General features: G+C 44.0%; 2 protein-coding genes across 3 annotated transcripts in view; one reads left to right on the top strand and one right to left on the bottom strand.

The window, feature by feature from the left end:
• The window catches only part of SPRYD3 (SPRY domain containing 3), a 52451-nt gene extending 40682 nt beyond the window's left edge, over positions 1 to 11769 (bottom strand). Inside the window, exons 1-6 of one of the 2 annotated variants that reach the window (XM_032208881.1) lie at positions 11672 to 11769; positions 6252 to 6398; positions 4703 to 4778; positions 3066 to 3190; positions 2299 to 2434; positions 1321 to 1512 (exon numbers count right to left, since the gene is read on the bottom strand). In XM_032208881.1, the coding sequence (XP_032064772.1) occupies positions 1321 to 1512; positions 2299 to 2434; positions 3066 to 3190; positions 4703 to 4778; positions 6252 to 6379 (657 nt within the window). In that variant the 5' untranslated portion in view covers positions 6380 to 6398; positions 11672 to 11769. The other variant, XM_032208880.1, reaches the window with a different exon arrangement.
• A 99-nt stretch (positions 11770 to 11868) lies between these two features.
• Positions 11869 to 26420, top strand: part of IGFBP6 (insulin like growth factor binding protein 6) — a 45633-nt gene continuing 31081 nt past the window's right edge. The window contains exon 1 of the mRNA XM_032208883.1: positions 11869 to 11986. Within this exon, the coding sequence (XP_032064774.1) occupies positions 11958 to 11986 (29 nt within the window). The 5' untranslated portion in view covers positions 11869 to 11957. The remainder of the gene's footprint in view (positions 11987 to 26420) is intronic.

Here is a 26420-nt window from a genome sequence, read left to right on the forward strand (position 1 = left end):
TCTTGGATGGCAGCCAATGTATTGGCAGCCACGCAACTTCTTTCTGGTATCGTAAGGAAGCTGGTCCATCCACAGCGCTGAGCTGCAGAGAATGTAATACACAATGACAACCACAGGCCTCGCAGAACTGCATAGTGAAAATCAGGAACATGCTCTGGGTGTTTCTCTGTACGCATTCCACAATACTCCAAAACCATGCATGAGAAGTCCTGCTGATCCTTCTTTTGCTGGTCTGGGCATGACAAGAGCCAACAAAAGTCAAAAGTCTAGATGGCCAACTCCCTGAAGTTATGCCTTTTTCCCTGGAGCATAAAAATCCCCTCATCACCACCACTACCCTCTCAAGATTTGTGTGATTTCATCCTCTTATGACTAATAAGCTACAACAACATGCTTCTTCACTCTTAAGATAAGGTTTTTTTTCCCTATTCAAAGTCCCAGTCACTCTGAACAGAAACCTGACATGCTGCTCAGATCAGCTCAGGGGGAGGTGTGTGTGTGTGTGTGTGTGTGTGTAATGGAAGAGAAAGAAACAAAGTGATTGGGAGTCAGTTTTTGTGGTTTCATCCTCTGACAGGGAATTTGGCTTGCAGCAAATGCTTGCTGGAATCCAAAATGGGACTGGCTGTGCTGTTTTCCCACCCCATGCCTTTCTCTACTACACTGTACAGAATTGCAGGCCTCTCAGTGTCATTTGGGTGAGATGGGCAGCTATAGGAAGAAGTGAATGAATGAACAAACAAAAAGTATAGACTTAAGTTTGGGAAGAGCTGCCAGCTCGGAGCTGCAAGCATATGGGAGTGACATACATTCTGGAGGTGGAAAAAAAATACATCCCCTTCCCTCTGTAGTAAGAATAGAGTTTCCCCCTTTAATTATGCAACACTTTCCACTGCCTGCAAAATACTTAGTACTGTTTATACAGAGCAGGTCTTGAGCAGAGAAACTTGATGCCAAATCACGGAATAGACTTCTAAGTTAATCTTAAGTAAGCTTCAGAACACAACACCTTCCTTCTGATATTTCGTTGTTGTTTACCCAGGAACACAATCCCCCATCACCAAGAATACATTTGCTGGCCCATTGTAGAAAGGTATTTGATGGGTGTAAGGGTTAAGGATTTTGCTCTTATTTGATGCTAACAAAAATATTTTCCTTTTCTAAAGATCAAAGAGATGAAAACGGATCGAAGGATGCACACTCTCATGCTCACAAACACAAATCATTGTAACTCCAGTGGATCTCTACTCAAGGACCACAGAAAAGCCCCCACCCCTGGTTTCTGGTGTTCTGCTTCCTTCCCCAAAGATGCTCACTTACTGTGCCGCAGACTTTCACATCATGCAGTCGTCCCCATTCATCCTCATAACTGTCCACCATCATAATGCTGTCATCTTCCTCTTCACTGCCCAACTCTGCATGGAGATGGAGCCGGACTTCTTCACCCAGTGAATGCATCCCTACGGCTGGGAAGAGACCTTCTGGCGAGAGTGGCATTATTGTTGAGCCCACCTGTTAAGAGGAGGCAACAGTTCCATAAATTAGATCAGTTTAATCTAGCTGGCTAATCATAGCAAAAAGCCTACAGACTGTACAGAATGAAGTGGCAGAATTAGCTGGCAGAGACCTTGGGTTGTACCATTCTGGATTGCAAGTGGAGGGGGAGAAACATAATTTGAATTCTTTCACCCAATTAAAAAAAAAAGCTACTGTTTTTTCCCCCGTATGGCAAGTTTCTTATACCTAAGTATACTGTCCAATGAGTGTGAAATTATTTTAAAATGCAAGCTGACTCATTCTTTGTTGGCCCTAACTTGTACAATCCATAATTTTCACACATTCACATTCTCTTTAACTTGAGTAGAACCGTTTCAAGAAGGACAGGCAGAAGACCCCTGGATCAAATAAAATCTTAGTCATGAATTTAAGTGGATTGCTTTGGGGAAGTCACTCAATGTATTGGGGTGGAGGTGGGAACATGTTCATGTCTCCTTTATGTTCTATGTTCATTTATGTTCCCAACTTTTTCACTTGGAGTATAAGACAAGGCACATGAAATTCCCAGGCAGCTGTCCCATCAAAACACCAAACCAAACCCACACATCCTTCGGTTTAGCAACACTGCTGCAGTGGGTACCTTCAGCTCAATAGCAATAGGACTTAGACTTACAGTATGTATTGCTTCACAGTGCTTTACAGCCCTATGTAAGCAGTTTACAGAATCAGCATATTGTCCCCAACAATTTGAGTCCTCATTTTACCCACCTGGGAAGGATGGAAGGCTGAGTCAGAACTTACCCTTTTCCCATTTTTGGTGAAGAATATCTGTGCTGTCTGGACTTCAAAGGACACTGGCTCAATCCCACAGCCTATCCGATCCCCAGAATTGCATTTTGTCCCAAACTGACGTCCCTTGGCTCGACCATTGTAAAGTCTGGATAAGATAAATCTCAGGTAAAATCTCTGTAAATCTCACAGAGAACTTTAAATGATTGCTGGAGAACAACTAATCAACAGTATGCTAGTGTGATATGATGTTCAATAACAATAGTGCAGTTAGATCCGCTTTGTAATCCTAGAGAAGATGCCTCTAGTTTGACAGATCCACAAATCTATTTAACCTTGTTTTTCACAAGTTGGAATACTACCATCTATTTCAGTTTCTCACACATTCACACATGATAAAACCGTATATATGAATGAATATATACACACACATACCTGACCTTGATACGTTCTTCATAAGTATTCAGCATTTAACAATTACTCAACAAAGTGAATGAATTAAAAAACCTTTTACTAATATATTAAAATATCATCCCCATTCTCTGCTAAATGCATACAGGTGTCATGTATGCACTCTGAAACCATGGATCTTATAGGGGTTCAGAGTTTTCATCCATGTTTAGGCAATCTAGCCAGTGGTTATCAAAGTTGTAAGCCAACATTTAACTGACTCTGGCTTCTTTAATTGAGGTACTGCCTGACTTATTCCTTACACCTATCTAGACAAAACATACACTGGATGAGTGTTATATTCTGATCTGCCAAGCTTGTTAACTTACTTGCCATCATCAGCATGATAGGCTACTGAATGCGGTAACCATCCAGGCTGATGGTCCAAACTGTAATACTGAGGCACCAGTCCTACTGCAATGGTCCCACGCACACCACTGTCCACAATTGATACCTAGAACAAATGGAAAGAATGGATACACCAAAACCTTTCACCCACGCAATTTTTTACAAAGATGATGACTATGTCTTTATAAAATATGAAAAGGAGCCAAGGGCTGAGTATATCTGTTGTTTTACCAATTGACAGAATAAAAGCCAAGGACAAATAATATAATGTAAAACATCCATCTCATTTGTCCCACCTAGGCAGAAATGTAACATTTATAAGAATGAACTGCAAGCCAAAAGGTTCCCAGGACAAGCTTTCCTGACCTGAACTCTGTAACTGCTTTAAACAAGGCATTCATCACTCAACCTCCCCATTAAAGTACCCTTTGTTCCTAATTCTTCCTTCCTTAATCTTAATCCTTACTAAAAACCTTGTACAAATGTGCACACCGATATAATTCTGATTTTGCACAGAGTTTCTAGAAAGGATTCCAGACAGCAAGCATATAAATTAATTGAAAAACAATTGAATGCATTTTTAAAAAAACTTTGAACTCCAGAGAACTCTGTAAATCCCTGTTGAGTAGCATGCTGGTTACAATAAACAAAAAGCCAGACAGAAGGCATCAAGTTGTGGAATGTATGTATAAAGGCTAAGAAAATATATTTTGATTAGCTTTTTTCCACATTATTTAGAAGCACCTCCCCTGCACCTCTTTGCTCATGGGGTTTTCATGACAGTAGCCAACTGCGCTGTTATATAAGAAGTTCAATATTCATGCACAATGGCTTATTATACAAGGAAATTATTGAACAAGGAAGTTATTTCCTTCCAACTTTCTTACTCAGCAAAAATATCTTTCTGATTCTTCTATGAAACTTTTTTTCCTGATGATTTCCAACTATACTGGGGTTATATCTCATAGCATTTCCAATCGTCACACTTAGTTGGGGATTCCAGGAGCGTATTCCTGACATACGGGGGGGTGGGGGTGTCTCAGGTTATAAAAGCCTACCTTCAATACTGACTTATAGCTAGGGAAAGTTGGAGAAAAGCTTCCTGAAACAGTAGCCGTTTACATAAAAATTAATTGTCCAAGGGAAGATTCATAAAATGGTTGAGCTTTACAGCTCACCTGGTCCAATGTTGCACAACCATTCTGGGTCAAGAGCTATTGAGTGACAGGTCACAGGATGTATCCCCAAATGTTAACAGAACTGGGGGGGGGGACGTTTTCTATTATATTCTACTAAATTTAATTTAGCTAAACGAACTAAATATAGCTGAAAGATTTGCTCCTTTATGTTTCTCTTCCATCTCATTAAAAGAAAATGAAAGAAAATTTAGCACAATCAACGGCAACTGTTCTACAGTCAAATATCTCCCCTTGTTGGAAAATCTTTTAAAATCAATCAATGTTTAGCAAAACTCTGCCTCCGTACAATTAGTATCAAATCGTTCTACGCTTGTTCTCTGAAGTAATAAAAAGAGAAGGGAGGACAGTATGTCAGAGAAGGGTCTCTAAGAAGAGTAACGTTGAAAGTGACTTCCCAGATGGTGAGCTAAACCGGTTACCTCAAAATAATTGTTGTCTTTGGTCAGCGGGCGAGGAGCAACGTAACAACCAACTTCTCCAGAGTTCCCATGGTAACTGCAGAAAAGATACAAGGTCCGGTTCTCCAATACTCAAGCCAAAATAGGTGACATTACAAAAGAACAAAAGGAAAAACAAGAATGGATGACTGATGCCAGGGAAGATGCAAAAGCTAGGCTATAGATCTTCACAACTAAAATTCTGCTCATCCCTAAAAACATTCATATTTAACTGGCCAGAAGCATCTTCAAGAGAAAACAAATAACATTCTAGCCTAGGGATGTTTAGTTTCCCTCAATATTTGGTTTCCGAGGTTTCTGTGCTTAATAGCAACAAGAGGAATTAATCACTCGCAAAGTCATTTCAGACAGATAATGGGAACCAGAGTTCGTCAATTCTTAAAAAAAAAAAAGATTTGCAGCTTTCTAGATAATAGCTTGGGATCAAAAGTATACTGGGATTCAAAAGTCTCTTTTTGAGGGAGATAAGCAGTTCAGAAATGTGAAAAATAAATACAATAAATATATCTTGTGTCACACTCATACGCCAATACAAGTACTAAGAGTCCCAGTAGAATTTAATTATCCAAACAATGGCAAGAAACAGAGCATCATTAAGCATTATATCATCCTTGCAAAAGATGGGATAAAATACACATCCCTCCCCAATTAATGTTGCTGTTGTAAGATAACTGGAAGCAAGATCTCACAAAAACTAACTAGCAAAGGAGGTTCTAAAGGTTGCTAACTCAAATGTAAAACTACAGAATTCACATTGTTCAAACACATACACACACAATATGTGTGTATGTACAGAATGCAAAAACCCAGCAAACAAATGCAAAATTAAAACATGGAATACTTATAATTTGAAATGCGTATCTTTTTTATTAGGAAAAAAAACCCTTACAGGTATTAATTTATCACTTTAAGTTAATTATGATTAATTATGGAATGGGATCAGATGTTCTGACTAGTCTCTATAGTTGTCTAAGCAGCATTTTAGGATGTCAGGAGAATGATTGGACCCAAGGTTACCCAGCTGGCTTGAAGCTTAAGACATGACTAGAACTCATGGTCTCCCCATTTCTAGCCCAAGGCGTTAATCACTACACCAAAGTAGTTCTCATTAAGGTGACTAGAGTTTGGAGATTAGCCAAACTATTAAAGAAATACGAAAGGAGATGCATTTTCAAAGGCAACTCCATATTTTGGTCAGGAGACTAAAATATTCTGAAATTCTTGCTTTAGGTAATGCTATTCAAGTGGCTAAAATAATTTTTGATGGAATGTCACTATAAAACGTTGTCTTTAATTGCTCATATTTATTCAATGGATTTATTCTTCCAGTCATTTTTAAAAAAACTGTAAACATTAAACCTTCTTTTCAGACAAAGTAGAAATCCTAAATGTGCTTGAGTAGTAGAAAATATGTACCCTTCCTATGCTGAGCACTCTCTGCTCTTTGTTTAAATATTTGATAGACGTCTCCCATTCAAGTTTCTTTCAACATTCAAAAATGACACACTACCTTAATGTGTCTCCATCAACAAGGATGTGTTTGAACCTCTCTTGGTAACGAATGGCTCGCACCTCTCGAATCTCCCGGATCCTCCTCCTCCAATTTAAAAATCTGTAGTGCAGGTTTAAATCATCCATTATAGCTGTAACGATCCACCTGTGGGAAATGAGTATGTTTAAACATCTGAAGAAATGGCATATCACATTCCAGAATCGAGAGATTCTAGCCAGGATGTTGTAAAATGTGGCTTTATTTTGGTCAACTCCAATATTCCCAAACTTTCACTTAGATGCTTTAGGCCAGCAGCTCCCAACCTTTCAGGCACCAGGGACCGGTTGCATGGAGAGAGTTTTTTTCCACAGACCAGAGGGGGCGTGGTTTCACATGCTGCCTGCATCCTACGGATGGGGTTTCGCTTGTTTGTATGGCCCGGTTTCTGGCATGCCATGGACTGGTGTCGTTCCACAGACCGGATGTTGGGGATCCCTGCTTTAGGCTACAACCTTGAGAAGCTCTGATTGCTCACAGTGGAGGTTATGGCCATCTAAGATATATGAGAATCACAAGGATTTCAACCTAATGTTATTGGTGGTAATATCAAGCTTGTATATACTATATTTTGGAGTATAAGATGCTCCGAAGTATAAGACGCACCTAGCTTTTGGGAAGGAAAACAAGGGGAAAATATCTGCCTCTCCCTCCCAGCAATTTGCCTCCTTGCAACAAACAGCAAAAAATACAGACAATATACACTATTTGTAGGGTACATTTCCGACTATACTTGTACAGATGCTGTTAAAATTGATGTGCTTTCTGGAAGTATAGTTATTTTCTGCTATTTAAAAGAAGATACAATAGCACTGGGCCTCTTCAGATCAAGCATTTATTTTAAAAAGCTTCTTCATTTTGTTAAGCTGTCTAGAAGAATAATACAGTAGTCTTTCAAAAGTAAGTCTAAGAATTTGAACATTCTATAGGCATTTATAGTCATTGACTTACCTCCTTGCAGCAAACAGCCTGATTAGCACAAGAAATAAAAATCTGCCTCTGCCTCCCAGCAATTTGCCTCATGGAGCAAACAGCAAGTTTCACTTTCAATTTCTCCTGCAGGGATTGCTCTGGCCCAGTGGGTCTAACCTTCCCAATGCCGCGACCCTTTAATACAGTTCCTCATGTTCTGGTGACCCCCCAACCATAAAATTATTTTCGTTGCTACTTTGTAACTGTAATTTTGCTACTGTTGTGAATCATAAAGTTAATATGATATGCAGGATGTATTTTCATTATTACAAATTGAACATAATTAAAGCATAGTGATTAATCTGCCAATCCTGGTTTGGGAGAAGATCAGCCAGGCTGGGATTTTCCAGGATAAAATGACCTCCCTGCCTGCCTCCAGCAGTTCACGGTTTACATGAGTTTCACTTTATTAAGTTTACTTTTTTTACATTCCGTTCCCCCACCCACCCTTCTTTTTCTTTCTTTCTTTCCTTCCATTCCTCCCTCCCTTTCTTTCTTTTCATTCCTCTCTCCATTTTTTCCCTTTCCATTCCTCCCTCCATTTTCTTCTTTCTTTCTTTTTCTTTTTCTTTCTTTCCTTCCTTCTATTCCTCTCTCCCTTTTCTTGCTTTCCTTTTCTTTCTTTCCATTTCTCCCTCCCTCTTCTTTCCTTCCATTCCTCCCTTCTTTTTCTCTCTTTACTTCTCTCCTTTGCTTTTCTTTCTTTCCTTCCATTCCTCCCTTCCTTTTCTTTCTTTCTTTCTTCTTTCTTTCGAATCGTTACAACCAGCCATTGGAACGCATAGCGGTTAATTCGTACAAGCAATCTATTTAATGCAGATTAAGAAGTTGCCCTTTAAATGGGATTTTAAACAGAGGCTTAAACTACATTGAACTTTGCTTCCATACGAGTGGAATTCCTCAGGACTGAAGGAATGGGTGTGCGGGGCCTGTCCTCCCCTCCGGCCTCTCCTGCCAGCCCTTCCTGGAGGCCAAAAAGCCTCCAAGCTCAGTTTAGCCCGCAGGACAGGACCGGCGGCAGGGGCGGCAAAGGCAGCGTCCAGGCCCAAGGCAGCTTGAATCCCAGGATGCACCTGCCTGGGCGAGAGCCCATCCCACTGGCTGAAGCGGGTGGCCCAACTACCCTGCCGGCCTCCTGTTCTCTGGGCATCTTCGAGCCCCTGTGCAGGTGGCTGGGCTGAAGCTGCACCGCCGACCGCACTCCCTTCGTACATACGTCGGAGCCAAGGCTGATCTGCCACCCAGAAGAACCTGTCTCTCCCCTCCCCCTAAGTGCCTCGGCCTTCCCCTGGCATGGAGACTGGGCAGGGCAGCGTCTGGGTTGTGCCCGGAGCCGGGAGGAGGCTGCTTTGCCATCCGATGTTCTTCATGAACCTGCCACTTCAGGACGCACTCCTGAGCATGGGCGATGCCAGTGGAGGTGGATGGTCTTAGGCAACCCCTGTGAAAGGGTCCCTTCAACCACCAAAGAAGTCGCGACCCACAGGTTGAGACCGCTGCTATAGCCTATTCCAGCCTCCGCAAGCCCATTTTCTGCAAGGAAGTAAATTGCTGGGAGGCAGAGAACAAAGGATTGGGGCCAGTGCTTGGGTGAGGCTACATTCAGTGTATAAGACGCACCCAATTTTTCACCCTCTTTTAGGGAGGAAAAAGGTGCGTCTTAAACTCCAAAAAATACGGTAATCAAAAATAAATTCAATACCCATTAATCTATGAGAATTCTCAATTAGTTATAAATTAATAGATTTTGATTCCACGATCCCAATTCAGCCTCCAATACTCATGAAATTACTGACAATATCAATTTGATCATTTCAAATCAGTACTATAAATACCAAATTCTGTAATGTTAATGCTGTTTTAGAAAGCAGGTATAATTTGCACATTTTCTATGTATTTTTAGTTATAATACCTGTTTTGCGATCAATTACTTCTCAAAATCTTGCCACTTGTATAATTTGCTTGTGTTTGCCATCAAGATTGCCCCCATTTCAGCATTTCATTTTATATTAATTCAGTGAAATGTGGATATCCGTTATTATACACTCAAGACCAATAGAATGATGCTTAAAAGTAGACACACGAACAAGATAGAATTCTCTGGGAAATAAACCAATGTCATGGAAAACCATGAATTTTATTTACATTTTCCTGGTCCACATTAGCATTTAATCTAACAGACCAAACATTGTCTCAGAATATCTTAGAACTTGGCCAATCCAGCGTCAACTTTTTCACTATTGCTGGCTCCATGTCTCTACCACCTATGTTTGAAATGTTATCTGTCACATTTTGTTTGGGTCCTATATGCAGCTGTCAAGATCTGTCTACTCCCAGCTACAACACTATTCAAGCCTGGGCTTGAAGCTCTTGAAAGTTAGGAAGTGAAAAATTTGGAGGTGGTGGTGGTGGGGGAGAGGGGAAAGGCCTACAATAGGCAAAAATAAGCCCATCTGGCAGGTCAAAATCAGACCTCCAGAAACTTTTCAGATTTTGCGGGACATTTTCTTTTCTTTTAAAATGTGGCAAGTCTTAAGAGTGCTACAACTCTTTTCAACATCAAATGGCAGGAAATTGCACTTCCAGTTTTCAGAAAGCAGCTGAAACATGACAGCTTGTTAGGATGGCTCTACGAAAATGGGCCGGGGAGCCATATGTGGCCTTCATCCACCCTAGAAGTAGAAATCGATTTCCTCTTATAGAAATAAGTTGTCCCATCTAATTCAATATTGTTGACAGCTGACTAATGGCTGGCAGTGTTTCCTACAAGAATTATTCCAATCTTATCTGGACTAAACTATTCTACATACTGTACAAAGTCTACCAACACTATCCAATTATACCTTCCCTTCCTGCAGAGACTGTTTTTTTTCCTAGGATCACCAAATTCTTCCCTATGGGCTTGGCTTGCTGAGATGTTAGGCGCTGCAGTAGAGCACAACTGGAAGCCATCTAAAACTGCTCTGTAAAAATCCAGTTGACCGCTAGTTTGCTGTCCTCCAGATCTTTGCAACCAATATCTGATAGCCCTATATTTGAAGCATAATTTATTGTCCATGAGTTAGTTATCAACAGTAGTCAAGATTCTCTCACTATGGAACAATAAAATGAAGTTAAAATGACAAGGAAGAAATTTTTAATTAGTGTTGCTTAATAACTTAGCAGAATTGGAATAACTTGTGAATATCTAGAAATGGAGTATTCGGACTGTGGACTAGATAATGGGATATTAAATGCTTGTAAAGGAATTTAGCTTTCATTCCACATTCCCCTAATTGTGCCAGATCTGCTCCATAAATCAAGATCAACAGAATAAATGAATAATGTGCAAGAAGCAAAGAACATACAGGAAAGCACCTTTCCACAGTCCTGTGATACAAGATTATTATGGTAGCTAGCACAGCAATGGGAGTACGTCACAATTAACTTCACTAAGGTAAAGGTTCCCCTCGCACATATGTGCTAGTTGTTCCCGACTCTAGGGGGTGGTGCTCATCTCCGTTTCAACGTCGAAGAGCCAGCACTGTCCGAAGACGTCTCGTGGTCATGTGGCTGGCATGACTAAATGTCGAAGGCGCACAGAACGTTGTTACGTTCCCACCAAAGGTGGTTCCGATTTTTCTCCTTGCGTTTTTATATGCTTTCGAACTGCTAGGTTGGCAAAAACTGGGAAAAGTAACAGGAGCTCACTCCGTAACGCCGTGCTAGGGATTCGACCTTTCTGATTGACAAGCTCAGTGTCTTAGCCAATGAGCCACCATGTCCTTAACTTCACTAAACACCCCCCTTTTTTGAGGGGGGCTACAAAGCTCACCAAATAAGCCTAAGGGTGGGTCTGTATTTCTTCATCAAATTTATCTCCTGCTATGAAACTAAAATGTCACCTGAAATTCCCTGGGAGGAAGGGGGAAAAAAGAGAAGAAATGAAATCAATTCAACACATCCCTTATATCCTATTTTCCCCCCCACTCATTCTCATCCCGGGGACGAAGTGCTCCGTTGCTGCGCCGGAGCGCCAAGGTTTAAGTGCCGAATTCGTATAAGATAGCCAGGAAAACAGTGCCTCTGAGAACGTGCAGAAGGTCTGCTCCGATCAGGAAGTAATATTCTGGGGTTTCCAGGGCGGAAAAGGACACGTGTTCAGGGCCCCCCCCCGCCTCCTTTGCACCATTTTATTTGGCCTATTAGAAAAGAGTCAGAAACCACCCCCACCGGCCATCGCTTCCCCAAGCCGTCCGGCGTTCAAACCCGGAGGAAACCGTGACCCTCACCCTTCACAGCCAGCCTCTCACGCCCTCGCCGACATCCTGGAGCCGCGAAGAGCTGCTGCTCCACGCCCCTGCGCCAGACGCCTCCCCGGGGACCCCGCTGCCCCGAACCGCCGCTCCGGTGCCCAAGGCGGCCCTTACCCCGAGAGGCCCTGGCTCTCCCTCCATCAGCCCCGCCCTCCGCAGCCTCGCTCTCCCGCCGCTATGAACTCAAGCCCCGCTTCCCGGCGAGCTCGACTGCCACCCTGGTCACATCCGGGCTTTCCCCAGCTTTCCCCGCCTTTTTTTCTTCGTCCCGCCCTATTCCCCCCTCTCCCCCCCCCCCCGCGCCACGCTCGCTCCTCCAACCTCCAAAGCTGTGAGGTCGCCGCGCCAATGAGAAGGCCGAAGTGACGCGACGTCTCGCCTCCCCGGAACTCGTTGGTGAATGGGGAAGCGAGGGAAAGTGTGCGGAAGGTATGAATGGGGAGCGAGTGACGGCGTTCGGATGGGGGCGGGGCGGGGGGTTCGGACGGGCGAGGTCGCCTGTGTGACGTAAGGGAAGGGCGTGGGTAGCGGTGGCCGGATGATTGCCCAATGGCAACGGGGCCGGGTGGGTGTAGGTGTGCATCCAGCTCGCTCCTTGTAGGTGTGTTACTGCAGGTCCCAACAACGGGCATTGGCTGGGGGAAAGATTAAACATCTGACACAGGTTACTACAGGTAGTCCTCGATTTACAGCAGCTCACTTAGTGACAGTTGGAAGCAGTGGTGGGATTCAATTTTTTTTACTGTCGGTTCTGTCGGCGTGGCTTAGTGGGCGTGGCAGGGAAAGGTCACTGCAAAATCCCCATTTCCTCCTGATCAGCTGGGACTCGGGAGGCAGAGACTAGATGGGGGCGGGGCCAGCCAGAGGTGGTATTTACCTGTTCTCCAAACTACTCAAAATTTCTGCTATTGGTTCTCCAGAACTGATCAGAACCTGCTGAATGCCACCTCTGGTTCGAAGTTACAAGGGCACTGAATAAAAAGCAACTTATGACCGTTTTTTTTCGCATTGATTGCAGCATCCCCATGATTTACATTAAACAGACTCAGATGTATGACGGTTGCAGGGTTGGGGACAGCATGTGATCCCCTTTTGCGACCTTCTCACAAGCAAAGTCTCCATATGGGGAAGCCAGATGTCACGCCCCACTCCACTCCATAATTAGGAAAGAAGACTAAGAGACTCCATGGGTTGGAAATCCAAAGTACTTTTACTAATTATAAATGGTAAGCGAGCAGTAGTGAAGCAAGATCTGAATAATATGGCGCGAAAGCAATTGATATATAGGAAAGCCCGTTCCCCCCCCTTAGGATCAAAGCTCCAGTCCAATCATAAGTCCTTCAAATGTCAGGTGTGAGATAACTTCAAAAAGACAGGCCGAAGATGGAATGTGTAGGCCGTTGATGCAGGCGGGAAACACGTACGCATGCGTAATCCCAACGACTGGTACATCCTAGAACATTCCTCCAGCATTCCTCCAGCACATCAATTAAATCCCTCCCACATACACGCCCCCCCCTTCCCGTTTCATGGCAGCTGAAGCAACAGCAAAGCAGAAGCTGACATCCGGCCGTCCCCCGGAAAAAAGGCTGTCAGGCCTGGAAGAAAAAACAAACAAAACAGACAAATAACAAAACAAATGAAAGAGGGAGGGGAGAGAAGTCAAGGCTTGTTGGGATAAGAAGCATAAAATTTCTGGAGTAAGCGGGGAGCACGAACGTGGGACTTATCAACCCATTCCGTGTGGGAGGGGGGAAAATGTTTCCAAGCCACAAGGTATTGGATGCGATTACGGTGCCTACGGGAATCAAGAATGTCACGAATTTCAAAATGATGTTCCCCATCAACAAGTAACGGAGCAGGCGGAGGGTCATCTGTGGGCCTTAGGTTGGACACCCGAACTGGTTTGATGAGGTTAATGTGGAACACTGGGTGGATACGGTTGAGATGCTTGGGCAATTGCAAACGAACAGAAACAGGATTGATAACTTTCACAATTGGGAAAGGGCCAACATACTTGGGACCCAATTTCTTCGATTTTTGTGTAGTATGCAAGAATTTCGTGGACAAATACACTAAATCTCCAACGTGGTACTCATAGGGCTGAGAGCGTTTCTTATCAGCCTGCTTCTTATGAGCCTTATGGGCAGCGTCCAAGGTGGAAAGAGTCAGGGGCCAAAGGCGACTGAGACGTTCACTCCAGTCTGCAACGGAAGGAACCTGAGGCTGGGCCGTAGGCAGTTCGGGAATAGGAACAAAATCCTGGCTGTAAACGACCCGGAAAGGGGTGAAGCCCGTGCTGGAGTGAACCGAATTGTTATAGGCCACTTCAGCATGTGGTAACAAGTCAACCCAATCGTCCTGTTGATAATTGATAAAACAACGTAAATATTGTTCAAGGACGGAATTAGTACGTTCACAGCCGCCATTAGTCTGAGGATGGTAGGCGGAGCTAAGGCCTTGGGCGGAACCAATGCGTGCGAGGAACTCCTTCCAAAATTTAGATGTGAATTGGACTCCACGATCGGAGATAATACGGTCGGGAACCCCATGTAACCGGTAGATGTGGGAAAGAAATAATTTAGCCAACGCCTTGGCGGAAGGAATTTTGTGGCAAGGCACGAAATGAACCTGCTTGGAAAACAAATCAGTGACCACCCATATGACGGTGTGCCCCTGGCTCTCGGGGAGCTCAACAATAAAGTCCATAGAAATCTCCTTCCAAGGTGCAACCGGGCGGGCGACAGACTGTAGAAGTCCCTGCGGTTTCCCCGGCGGCTTTTTGGCGGCAGCGCAAACTGGGCAACTGGCCACATAAAGTTCAATGTCCTTTTTTAAAGAAGGCCACCAGAATTGTCTCTTTACGAGGTGCAAAGTTTTGACGAACCCAAAATGACCCGCCATCCTGGAGTCATGAGCGCGACGAAGGACGACAAGTCGTAGGGAAGCGGGGACGTATAATTTAGCACCAATCCACGGTAGATCGTCCCTCATGGTGCACTCGTCCCGATGGGTCAGGAACCAGTCGTCTTGAGGAAGAGCCGCTTTGAGGTCAGAAAGTAGATCGTGAGGCACTTCCTCCTGAGCTTTGGTCTGTTGACGTGTGAGTACCGGAGCTGCCAAGAGCGGTTGGACGATACTCAGTTTGGAACAATTATACTGAGGTAATCGGGACAAAGCATTGGCCATGAAGTTCTTTCCGCCCGGGATATACTTTAGAGTGAAATTGAAATGGTTAAAATATTGGGCCCAACGTATCTGTTTGGGGGAGAGACGACGAGGTGTGCGTAACGCTTCCAAGTTCTTGTGGTCAGTCCACACCTCAAATGGGTGTTTAGAGCCTTCGAGGAAATGGCGCCAAGTAGCGAGGGCCCAACGGACCGCAAAAGCCTCCTTCTCCCAAACCGCCCAGCGCCGCTCTGTGTCAGTGAGTTTACGTGAGGTGTACGCGCAAGGCTGTAAGTTACCTTGGTCATTGGCTTGTAGCAGAACGGCCCCAACGGCGACATCACTGGCATCAGCCTGGACGACGAAAGGCTGGTTGAGATCAGGATGTTTAAGAACTGGTTCAGCGGCAAAAAGGCGTTTAAGCTTTTCGAATGCCGCCTGGCATTCCATGGTCCAGTCCAAAGGCTTATTGGGTTTAGGCTTCGGGTCGCCTTTAGTCTTGAGTAAATTAGTAATAGGGAGAGCAATGTTGGCAAAAGAGGGAATAAATTGACGGTAGAAATTAGCGAAACCCAAAAATTTTTGCAACTGTTTACGAGTTTTGGGTGCGTCCCACTCAGTGACCGCCTTCACTTTTTCAGGGTCCATTTCAACGCCATCAGAGGAGATACGGTAGCCCAGATAGTCAATAGTCGTTTGGTGAAACTCGCACTTAGACAATTTGGCATACAGGTTGGCAGCACGGAGTTTTTTCAAAACAGTGCGCACCAGATTGACGTGGTGGTCGTAAGAGCGAGTATAAATGAGGATATCGTCCAGATATACGATAACGCCCTTATAGAGATGATCGTGCAGGATCTCATTAATAAATTGCATGAACACAGCAGGAGCCCCCTGTAGGCCAAAAGGCATAACTCGGAACTGGAAACAACCAAGAGGGCAGTTGAATGCGGTCTTCCATTCGTCCCCTTCCTTAATGCGTACTCTATAGTAAGCTTCTCGCAGGTCCAATTTTGTGAAGATGCGGCCCTTCCCCAGTTGCGCTAACAAGTCCTTCATCAATGGCAGTGGGTAGAGGTTTTGAGTACAGATCGCGTTAAGGTTGCGAAAGTCACAGCATAAACGAAGAGAGCCATCTTTCTTTTCACGAAACAGTACAGGGGCAGCCACTTTGGGTCGAGCCGGTTCAATGAACCCACGTTTCAAATTTTTGTTAATGAAAGAACGCATCTCCTCCATTTCCCTGGGTGACATGGAGTAAATGCGGGGTTTGGGGAGTTTGACCCCGGGTAAAATGTCAATGGAGCAATCAGTAGGCCTGTGGGGGGGTAGAATGTCCGAAGATTGCTCGCTGAAGACATCCTTAAGATCCAAATATTCTTTCGGGATTTTGTCCTCTCCTGCAATCCTCTCCTGCCCTCTAGCGGCTACTTCAGGAACGTTAGTGACGTCAGGTCGGTCCGGAGAGCCCTCCCCCACTGGAGGCACCTTCGAGCGAACACGTAAGCGGCCTGTCCGCCAATTTATGTGAGGGTTCCACTTTCGGAGCCATGGGATGCCCAAAATGAGTGGCCTGTCCATGCCAGGCGCGACCACAAAAGAGATTAATTCAGTATGCGTACCCATCCTCATTTCCAAAGGCTCAGTAAAAAAATGGGCGCCCCCCCCCCCCGCAATCGATCCATCTATTTGGCAAAACACAATCGGGGTTTTCAAAGTGCGCAATTTGATGCCCAATTTTTCTACCATGGCGGGATTGATCATGGATCGGGAACAGCCGGAATCAAGTAAAGCTAGGAGGGTGGCAGGGGTCCCCTCAGGAGGAACTTGTAATTCAATAGGGATTAGAAGGGGCCCCTTGTTTGAACTCACCCAGCGAGGCGATGTGTCGTCATCAGAGTCCTCAGAAGAAGAGGAGTTAGCATCTGCGTCATCCTTTAATGGCTGGGCAAAAGGAGGGGGGTTGGTTTCCCCAGCGAACGCTGTCTCCTTCTTCTTCTTTTCAGAGCCTCTGGCAGGCTTTTCATCACGTCTGGGAGGGGGTTGGGCAGAGAGAGGCAGTTTAGCCCGACATTCGGGGGCGGTGTGCCCAAGCTTGCCACAGCGAAAGCATGTTAACGGTCTGGAGGAGCCAGAAGGGGGCCCTCTCGCGTCGCCTCGTCGTTTGGAAAACGATTGAGTAGTAGGAGGGGGGAGGGACCTGGCAGCCCTCTCTTTCCGCTTCCTTCTTTCTTCTGTGGCATAACGCAGACGGATTAAGTCAAGCTCGGCGTCTGCAGCATGCTCAAACCACGTGATTAAGCGTCTTGGCAGGTTACGATTGACACATTGTTGATAAATGTCTGCGTTCAACCCTTCAGCAAATCTGTCCAGAAGGGTGTCCTCCCCCCATCCTCTCATGTATTGTGAGAGACACTGAAATTCCTGGATGTATTGGGCGACAGGTCTATCGTCTTGGTCGAAGGTTAAAAACTTCAATTTGTTCCGCTTCTCAGTTAATGGGTCATCAAAACGTTGGCGGAAAGCCTCCATAAAACGGTTGAAATTCCCCAAGAGGGGAGAGCCAGACATGTGCAAAGCAGTCGACCATGTAGCCGCTTCACCATCCAAAGATAAAAGAATCATTCTGACCCTTAAAGTGTCAGATTCAAAGTCCCGGCCATAAATTTCCATGTAGTTAAACACCTGCATAAGAAAGGAGGGAAGGCTAGTAGAATCCCCCTTAAAACGTACAGGCAAGGGAGGGATTTTAGCCATTCGATGTCTTCGGGGGGGAGGCTGGGGGGGAGGTCCTCTTTGATCAGCAAAACCTCTAGCCGCAGGGGGAGACACGGGCCGAGGGGGGGGTGGGGGAGAATCCTGGCGTGGGTAACGTTGCCAGTTTCTCCAGTCTCTTTCCTCCTCCCCCCTTCTCTCTTCCAAAAATGTTTGACCCCAATAATCAGGTAATTCACTCCGCTGGGGTTTTCTCATCGGGCCCCGGTGCTGATAGCCTCTCCATTCTCCTTCATCGCCCCCTCTTCTTTCCCCACAGTACCTTTGGCTCCAATAGTCAGGGACTTCACTCGCCTGAGGTTTTCTCACAGCACCTGGCTCCAGCGAAGTTTGTGGAGGTGGTCTTTGGGTGAGCCCAGCATTCCAGCTTGTCTCTATCTCTCTTTGCCCCGCTGAAGTTGACCAACGGGGTGGGGGGGAAGGTTCAGGCTGACTGGAAATTTGCAGTTGAAATAAATCTTCGTGCAAAGGTCGGTCAGACGGGCTGGGCTGGTGTAAAGAAAGGTCGGGAGGTCCTAGTTCACTGGAATCCCCTCCAACTGCGCCCTCCTCCTCTCTGGTCGGAGAAGACATTATTTCCCTTCTCGGTAGACGTAAATCTCCTGGAAAGGGATATATTCAGATCTTGCTTCTTGTCACGCCCCACTCCACTCCATAATTAGGAAAGAAGACTAAGAGACTCCATGGGTTGGAAATCCAAAGTACTTTTACTAATTATAAATGGTAAGCGAGCAGTAGTGAAGCAAGATCTGAATAATATGGCGCGAAAGCAATTGATATATAGGAAAGCCCGTTCCCCCCCCTTAGGATCAAAGCTCCAGTCCAATCATAAGTCCTTCAAATGTCAGGTGTGAGATAACTTCAAAAAGACAGGCCGAAGATGGAATGTGTAGGCCGTTGATGCAGGCGGGAAACACGTACGCATGCGTAATCCCAACGACTGGTACATCCTAGAACATTCCTCCAGCATTCCTCCAGCACATCAATTAAATCCCTCCCACATACACGCCCCCCCTTCCCGTTTCATGGCAGCTGAAGCAACAGCAAAGCAGAAGCTGACACCAGATTCACTTAAGAACCCAGGCTACTAATTTGACAAACTGCAGTGATTCACTTAACAAATTTCACCCCTGTTCTCTGAATGCACAGATGTTCCTCAATTTACAACAGCTTATTTAGTGATGGTTCGAAGTTGCAACGGCTCTGAAAAAAGTGACATGACTGTTTTTCATATTTACACGGTTGCAGCATCTCTATGGTCACATCATCAAAATTTAGACACTTGGCAGCCAATTCATATTTATGACGGTTGCAGAATCTCATGGTTACGTGATCCCCTTTTGTGAGCTTCTGATAAGCAAAGTCAACAGGGAAGCCACATTCACTTAACATCTGTGTTATTATTATAACATCTATGTTTTAATCAATTGCAGTGATTCGCTTAACAACTGTGGCAAGAAAGGTAGTAAAATGGGGTGAAAACGCACTCAACAAATTTCTCACTTAGCAACATAAATTTTGGGCTCAATTGTGCGTGTAAGTTGAGGACTACCTCTACTGTATTGTCACTTATTCTAAATCTCTATTCTTTGTGTTTTATAGAGCCTATCTTTGTCATAGGCTCCGATCAAGCCATGTTTTACGGAGAGCAGTAGAGGCTGTTAATCCAAGCCACTCATATGGTGAAAGTATGATTCAGTATTTGAAATACCGTATTTTTCAGCATATAAGACACACCAGAGTATAAGACACACCAAGATTTCGAAGAGGCAAATTTTTTAAAAAAGTTTTTGCACACAGCATACTTCCCCAAAAAAGGCATGAACAGCCTTTAGGGGGTTTGCAGAGTGCTCTTGGGGGTGGGCAACCAAAACAAGCAAAAAACAGCCCGTTTTTCGCAAACATAGGCCCATTTTTTGTCAAACAAATTGCATGAGTAGTCTTTATGAGGCTTGCAGAGTGCTCCTGGGAGCGGGGGGCGGGGGACAAAATTGAGCAAAAAAGGGCCCGGTTTTCACATTTCTGACTTCCCCCAGCCCCCAGGAGCTCTCTGAAAGCCTTCTACAGGCTCTGCATGCCCATTTTGGTGGAGGGGGCAGAGTTTCGGGAGGCAAAAAATACTGTATTCAGTGTATAAGACGCACCCAGATTTTCAGCCTCTTTTTTGAGAAAAAAAGGTGCATCTTATACTCTGAAAAATACGGTAAATACTTTTCATTCAAAGCTGTTGGCTGCAGCAATTATGATCTTGAACTACATTTGGGGAGATCTATGTTGTAATCCAGCCTCATCAGGGAAGCTCATAGGATAATTTTGGCTAGTCAGTCTACTTCACAGTATGGTAGTTGTAGGGGGAAATACAGGTAGTCTTCGACTTACAACCATTCATTTAGTGACCAAAGTTACAATGGCACTGAAAAAAGTGACTTAAGACCATTTTTCACACAACCGGTGCAACATCCCCATGGTCACGTGATCAAAATGTAGACGCTTGGCACTTGACTCACATTTATGACTGTTGTAGTGTCCCAAGGTCATGTGATCACCTTTTGCAACCTTCTGACAAGCAAAAGCAATGGGGCAGCCAGATTCATTTAACAACCATGTTACTAATTTAACAACTGCAATGATTCACTTAACAACTGCGGCAAGAAGGGCCGTAAAATGGAGCAAAATTAACTTAACAAATGTCTCACTTAGCAACAAAAGTTTTGGACTCAGTTGTGGTTGTAAGTCAAGGAATACCTGTAAGAGGAGGGAGTACCTGGAGTGTCTGTTTCAAAAGGAGGGTTATCAATATAATAACTTAATATTACAGCATGGCCAGTTGGATCCAATAAAAGCCAAGGGGTTAATTCCATTTATTCTTTCCTCACTTACATTAGTTACGTTAGCTCAGTTGCTCAGTTACGTTAACATGCAGTGCAATAAAAAGAAGAGGCTGGAAGCTCAAATGAAATTAAGAGTCTTAAGAAAACCTGAGTTTTAAGAAATGTATAGTGCTAATTTCCCCCTAGAAGGATTTTGGGATCTGTGCAGGTAAAGAAGACAAACAGGATTTCTTGGGGAAAAAAAGTACAATATTCTGAATTCTTATGCAGGGCAGGTAGGAATATCAGCCTTGTGCAAATTTCCACAATCCACTCTTGTTCCAGTGTGGAATTTTAGACTGAATCTCCACTCAAAGCTGGAACTTTTTTTAATGGCAGAGATGAAAGGGTTTGATAGGGTCAGCTAGAAACCAGCATCTTAAAGGGATTAAATAGTGCTGCCATTTTATAATGAAGCCATGCTGGGTTTTAATATAGAACAAACTGTGTTAACTGGTTATTACTTTCCACAACCTAGAATAATTGTTTGATAAATTCTGCAGCTCAAAAGGCTGGCTGCTTTTAATGTTAAAAATGGGGAGAGAGGGTAAACATCATTATTGCCTTGCATACTTTGCAACTTGAAAAGGCAAAAAAAAAAGCCACTACAATTTCCCATCTAAATTTGTCTCTAATATTTCTCTCTTCTTGTTCCTTCTTGCCATTCTCTTTCCACCACCACTATTTTTTGATAAGGAAAGCACTGTTACACCCTCCCGACAAGTAAGTTTCATTTCTGACTCATCCTCCGTCTTTCCTGCTGTTCCAACCCTTCCTCCTGCATCTTGATGTAATGTTGCTGCTTTTGCTATTATTACAAAGAACATTTTTGCCTTCTGGAGCATTGCAGTGGGGTTTTCGTGCCAACTGCTTTGGAGTGGAACTAAGAAAAAGAAAAAAAAATCCTGCATTGTCGAGTTGTCCCCTGACAGCCTGCAGCAATTCAAACGGGCCCTGGACTTTGAGCATCAGATTGAAATTTAAGGACTAGGAGGACATCTCCTATTTGACCTTAAAAACTGAGGAGGAAGTTAGTCAAGTTCTACCTGTATGGGGGAAGGCAGGTAATCTGAATTTGACTGAATTTGTATCTGCTCATGGGAAAATATGCCTTTAGCTATTTGGCCAGGCAAGTAGTTATAATATCCTGGAGATTCACTGCACAATGGACAGCAGAGCAGATTTTAATTCTGCAGGCTGGCAGCACCTCAATAGGTTTTGGATGTCATTAAAGAGCAGCATATCATAGATCAGTGATGGCGAATCTTTTTGGCACTGAGTGCCCAAATGGGAACGCATGGGCATGTGCACACACCAGAGTGCCAGAAACCCGAAGACCAGTTGCCGTGCACACATGCCCGTTTTTTTGCTGTTTTCAGGCCATTTTTCAGGCCGTTTCAGTCCATTTTGGGGCTGTTTCTGCCCCCAAAATGGCCTGAAAACAGCCCCAAAAGCAGCCTGAAAATGCCCCCCCAAACAGCCTCAAAACGACCCCCAAACGGCATCTAGTTTCCGGTGCATGCGCACATCGGAAACCAGAAGAGTAGTTAGCGATGGTGCATGTGCCCACAGAGAGGGCTCTGCATGTCACCTCTGGCACAGGTGCCATAGGTTTGCCATCACAGTCATAGATATTTAAAAAATTATAGATACCTGCATGTTATATGGGAAGGAAGCTCTGAAATAAAATTCAGATATCTTACTAATTAGGGTATGTATGCTAAGTTGTGATTTGTTTAATTACGATATGTCAATTGGCTAGGTCCATGCAACATACTAAGCTAAACAAACCACATTATAGTGTGGGAAGTTATCATCCAGCCCTCTCCCAGAAAAATGAAATATCCTAGGAAATATTGAAAAGGCAGAATATTTCTCTGGATATGAAAAGAAAGAAACATGTTTTAAAAGACAGAATAGTTGCCTGTAGCTTCCTGCCCATCCCCACTGTTAATGGGCCATTAAGAAGGCCAAGCTAGTCCCTTTTACATAATACTGCAGCCCCAGGGGGGATGGGAGTAAAGGCATGATAACATTGGCCCTTTACTCAACTGACCACATGGCATCTGAGAACTCAACTAAACCTGGATTCAAAACACAGCCCAGAGAGTTGCCCCTGCATGGCCCTATAGGAGTCTGACAACCAATCAGAATACATTTCTTACACAGGAACAGGAAACAGAGAGGTGGGACTAAACAGGTTATAAAAAGCCTAGCAAGCCCCTCCCTCAGGCCTTCTCTTCTTCTCCACCAACATTGAAGCATGTGATCACCTTTTCTGTTCAGGGCTCAAGCCATGGGCCCTGTCCAACAATAAACCATCTTTCCAAGCAGCCTCCATGTCTCCAGTGTCTTCTTCCCCACATGGAGCTGAACCCAGAAGGACATTTCTTTCATCAATAATGTAACTTGTTATATAAATCCAGCCAAAAAAGGAGCAGCTCCATTTGTGGAAGCTATGGCGACTTTATCATACACATACTTAGAAAAACACACAAAATGTTTTGTGTATTGAGGGGCAGCCGCTTAAGTGTAAGTTGGGAAGTGGGAAACGAAAGTTGTGACATTCTGTTAAATTACGTAATAATTTTCTTTTTGGTATGGAACAATTAATCCTGTTTTCAAGAGGATTGGTGGAAATCCAGACATCGGCTCGCTTGGTGGTTTAGCCAAGGCAGCTGGCCAGGCAGAGTGAGGTTCTGCAGCTTCTCATTAGCTGTGCATAGGCCACTAGTGCTCTTTCTGCTATTGAAAAATAAACCAAGGGGGAGGAAATTAGAAGGCGGTCAAGATCGCACACTGAGCTGCGTCAAACCAAACTGGGTTAGGGCTTACCGCATGCAGGAATGTATAAGGAGCCCAGTCCTGCTATTGACAGTAATGCTTAATGGCTGGCAAGTTGGGCACTGAGCTTTAAAAAAATTCAGCACTCCTGTTAAGGAGAGGGGCACAACTCAAAAGCTCTGGATGCAACCCAGAGGTGAAATCCAGCAGGTTCTGACAGGTTCTGGAGAACTGGTAGTGGAAATGTTGAGTAGTTTGGAGAACCGGCAAATACCACCTCTGGCTGGCCCCAGAGTGGGGAGGGAATGGAGATTTTGTAGTATTCTTCACCTGCCACGCCCACCAAGCCACAACCACAGTAGTAAAAAAGAATTGAATTTCACCACTGGTGCAACCACCAGGCCCTAAAAAGCAGCCGCCAAAGTCAAAATGGGATTAAAAAGGAGTAAAGTATTTAATTTATTGGGGGATAATTCTATGAACTAAGTCAGTGGTCTCCAACCTTGGCAACTTTTAAGACCTGTGGACTTCAACTTCCAGAGTTCCTCAGCCAGCAAAGCTGTTGAAGTCCACAAGTCTTAAAGTTGCCAAGGTTGGAGACCACTGAACTAAGTTACTTTAACTTAAACGAAGGGAAGTTTTCTTCTAGCCCTCTCCACTTCTTTGTCCTCCAGTATATCACATAAAGGCAGTGGTTGGATTCAGCTGGTTTGCACCGGTTCAAGCGAACCGGCTGTTAAATTACCCGCCCACACACCTCGCAATCAAAGTGGATACTGGGCGCTGCGCTGCAATGGAGAAACGGGCAACAGAGCACCAACGCAAGGAAAGGAGAAGGTTGCTTTCCCTCTTTCTTCTTCCTGCTCCTCCTCCTCCTTCCCTTGTTCCCTTTTCTCCATTGCAGCACAGCGCCCAGGATCCACTTTGATAGCGGGGTGTGTGTGTTAATTTAACCACTGGTTCACCCAGGGTCAGATTGGCTATCACGGGAGGCTCATCTCGCATATGCGGAGGAGCTGGAGAACAGGGATGGGCCACGCCTCCCACGCCAGCCAACCTGACCCCGGGCCAACCGGTTGTTAAATTACTTGAATCCCATCACTGTGCAAAGGCTAAATATCATGGGTGGCCTGAAAAATCTTGCATGCTCCTTGAAACTCAACTTCCTTTCAACACTTCCTAGAGATTTGTTGAGAGAGGGAAGGAATGACGAATGAAGCACTGGTTGGATTTATACACTGTAACTAACCCATGGTTTATATAATCATGTGTTTGGTTTGTTGAATAAACTACAATAGCCTGACATGGGTCTAGTTACTGTAGTCCTAAGAATCTGTTCCACGCACAGGGGGAAAAAATAGGCTAGATTTGTACAATATTCTAGGCTACACTCTAGAAGGCAAATCTGTGGTTCACCAGCTTACAAAGCGCTCATCCCCAGTCAGTCCAGATGATTCACTAAACTGTAAACTGAACTACATGGGCTCTGAAATAAGCACTAGGGTTTATTTTTTGGGGGGTGACTTATTTTTGGGGAAACAAAAAATAAGATATTAGAAAATCTGATGTTAGAAAATCAGTTGTTTGTGGAAGAAGAAAATAATGTAAAAAGGTTTATCTTCAGTAGGGCAATTTTTAAGTTTCAGAATCTACAAAAGTCAGAAAAATCAGAACTAAATGAAATGGTCTTAAACTTACTTGTTTCAAGCATTGTGCTAGGATACACATTATTCCAGTAAATATTAAGTTAAGCTACAATTGGCTGCATTCACACATTGCATTAAGCCATAAACTCTGGTTTACCAGCCCTAATAACTTAGCATTGATTAAGGATCCAGACAGAAAGTCAGATTCCAGGAAGGGGTTGTCTACGTGGCTATTTTTATTCAACCTTTTTATAAGGAAATTGCTTTGAGTAAAAAAACAGCTGCTATAGCCAGTTAGATTCTGCTTAATATTATTTTTCATGCTGATTTTGGCAAAACTGGATTAGTAACAATCTCTTGACAAAGATGGGAGGGTTTGTTTGTTTGTTTTTTAATTCTGGTGTCTATTTTACTTTCTCTAGATAGGTTTTAATTACTGGTTTGTTTATTTATTTCTTTTATATATTTTTAATTTGGAAACTGACCATTTCACTCACAGAGCGACTCAGTTTCCTTGTACTTTATGCTTTCTGTAATCAGTTCTGATGGAGAAATGGTGCTTTTTTGCTATTTGAGAAATAAAGGAAGAAACCATTAAAATATGCCAGCAAGTAAAACCGTATCTCCATCTTCATGGAAATCACAGGTAATTATTCTTCTGCCTATCTCAACAAACAATAAAATAAAATGCTCTTGCAGAATGGAAGAGTGTAATTAAAGAGACAAGGGTCCTCAAAAGTTTCTCTAGCATCTCACTGGTGTACCTGAGGAGAGGCTACGTCCTTCGGAAGACATATAATAATAGTATATTGTTGTTAGTTGCGAAATCGTGTCCAACCTATCGCGACCCCATGGACAACGTTCCTTCAGGCCTTCCTGTCCTCTACCATCCTCTGGAGTCCATTTAAGCTCACGCCTACTGCTTCAGTGACTCCCTCCAGCCACCTCATTCTCTGTCTTCCCCTTCTTCTTTTGCCCTCAATCTTTCCCAGCATTAGGCTCTTCTCCAGTGAGTCCTTCCTTCTCATTAGGTGGCCAAAGTATTTGAGTTTCATCTTCAGGAACTGGCCTTCTAAAAAGCAGTCAGGGTTGATCTCCTCTAGGACTGACCGGTTTGATTGCCTTGCAGTCCAAGGGACTCGCAGAAGTCTTCTCCAGTACCAGAGTTCAAAGGCCTCAATTCCTTGGCACTCAGCCTTCCTTATGGTCCAACCTTCACAGCCATGCACTGCAAGTGGGAAAACCATAGCCTTGACTATACATACTTTTGTTGGCAGGGTGATGTCTCTGCTTTTTAGTATGCTGTCTAGATTTGCCATAGCTTTCCTCCCCAGGAGCAAACGTCTTTTAATTTTAATAGTATATAATTTAATATTTTAATAGTATATTATAGGCATATAATAAATAGTATTTCAAACAGTTATAGAATTGAAGTCTCAAACCACAAGAGAAAACCACTGATGTCTAGGCATTTGATTTAAAAAAAAAAACGAGGTTGGCAATTTTAGCAAAAAGGTCCACAATGGTAGCAACATGTATCAGGTAACATGGGGCAGGCAGGAGAGGAAATTTTAATAAAGATGGTACTCAACTTATGGATGCCAGCAATTGATTCCAAAC

This window comes from Thamnophis elegans, chromosome 2, assembly GCF_009769535.1.
Source record: "Thamnophis elegans isolate rThaEle1 chromosome 2, rThaEle1.pri, whole genome shotgun sequence".
NCBI classification, from domain to species: domain Eukaryota; kingdom Metazoa; phylum Chordata; class Lepidosauria; order Squamata; family Colubridae; genus Thamnophis; species Thamnophis elegans.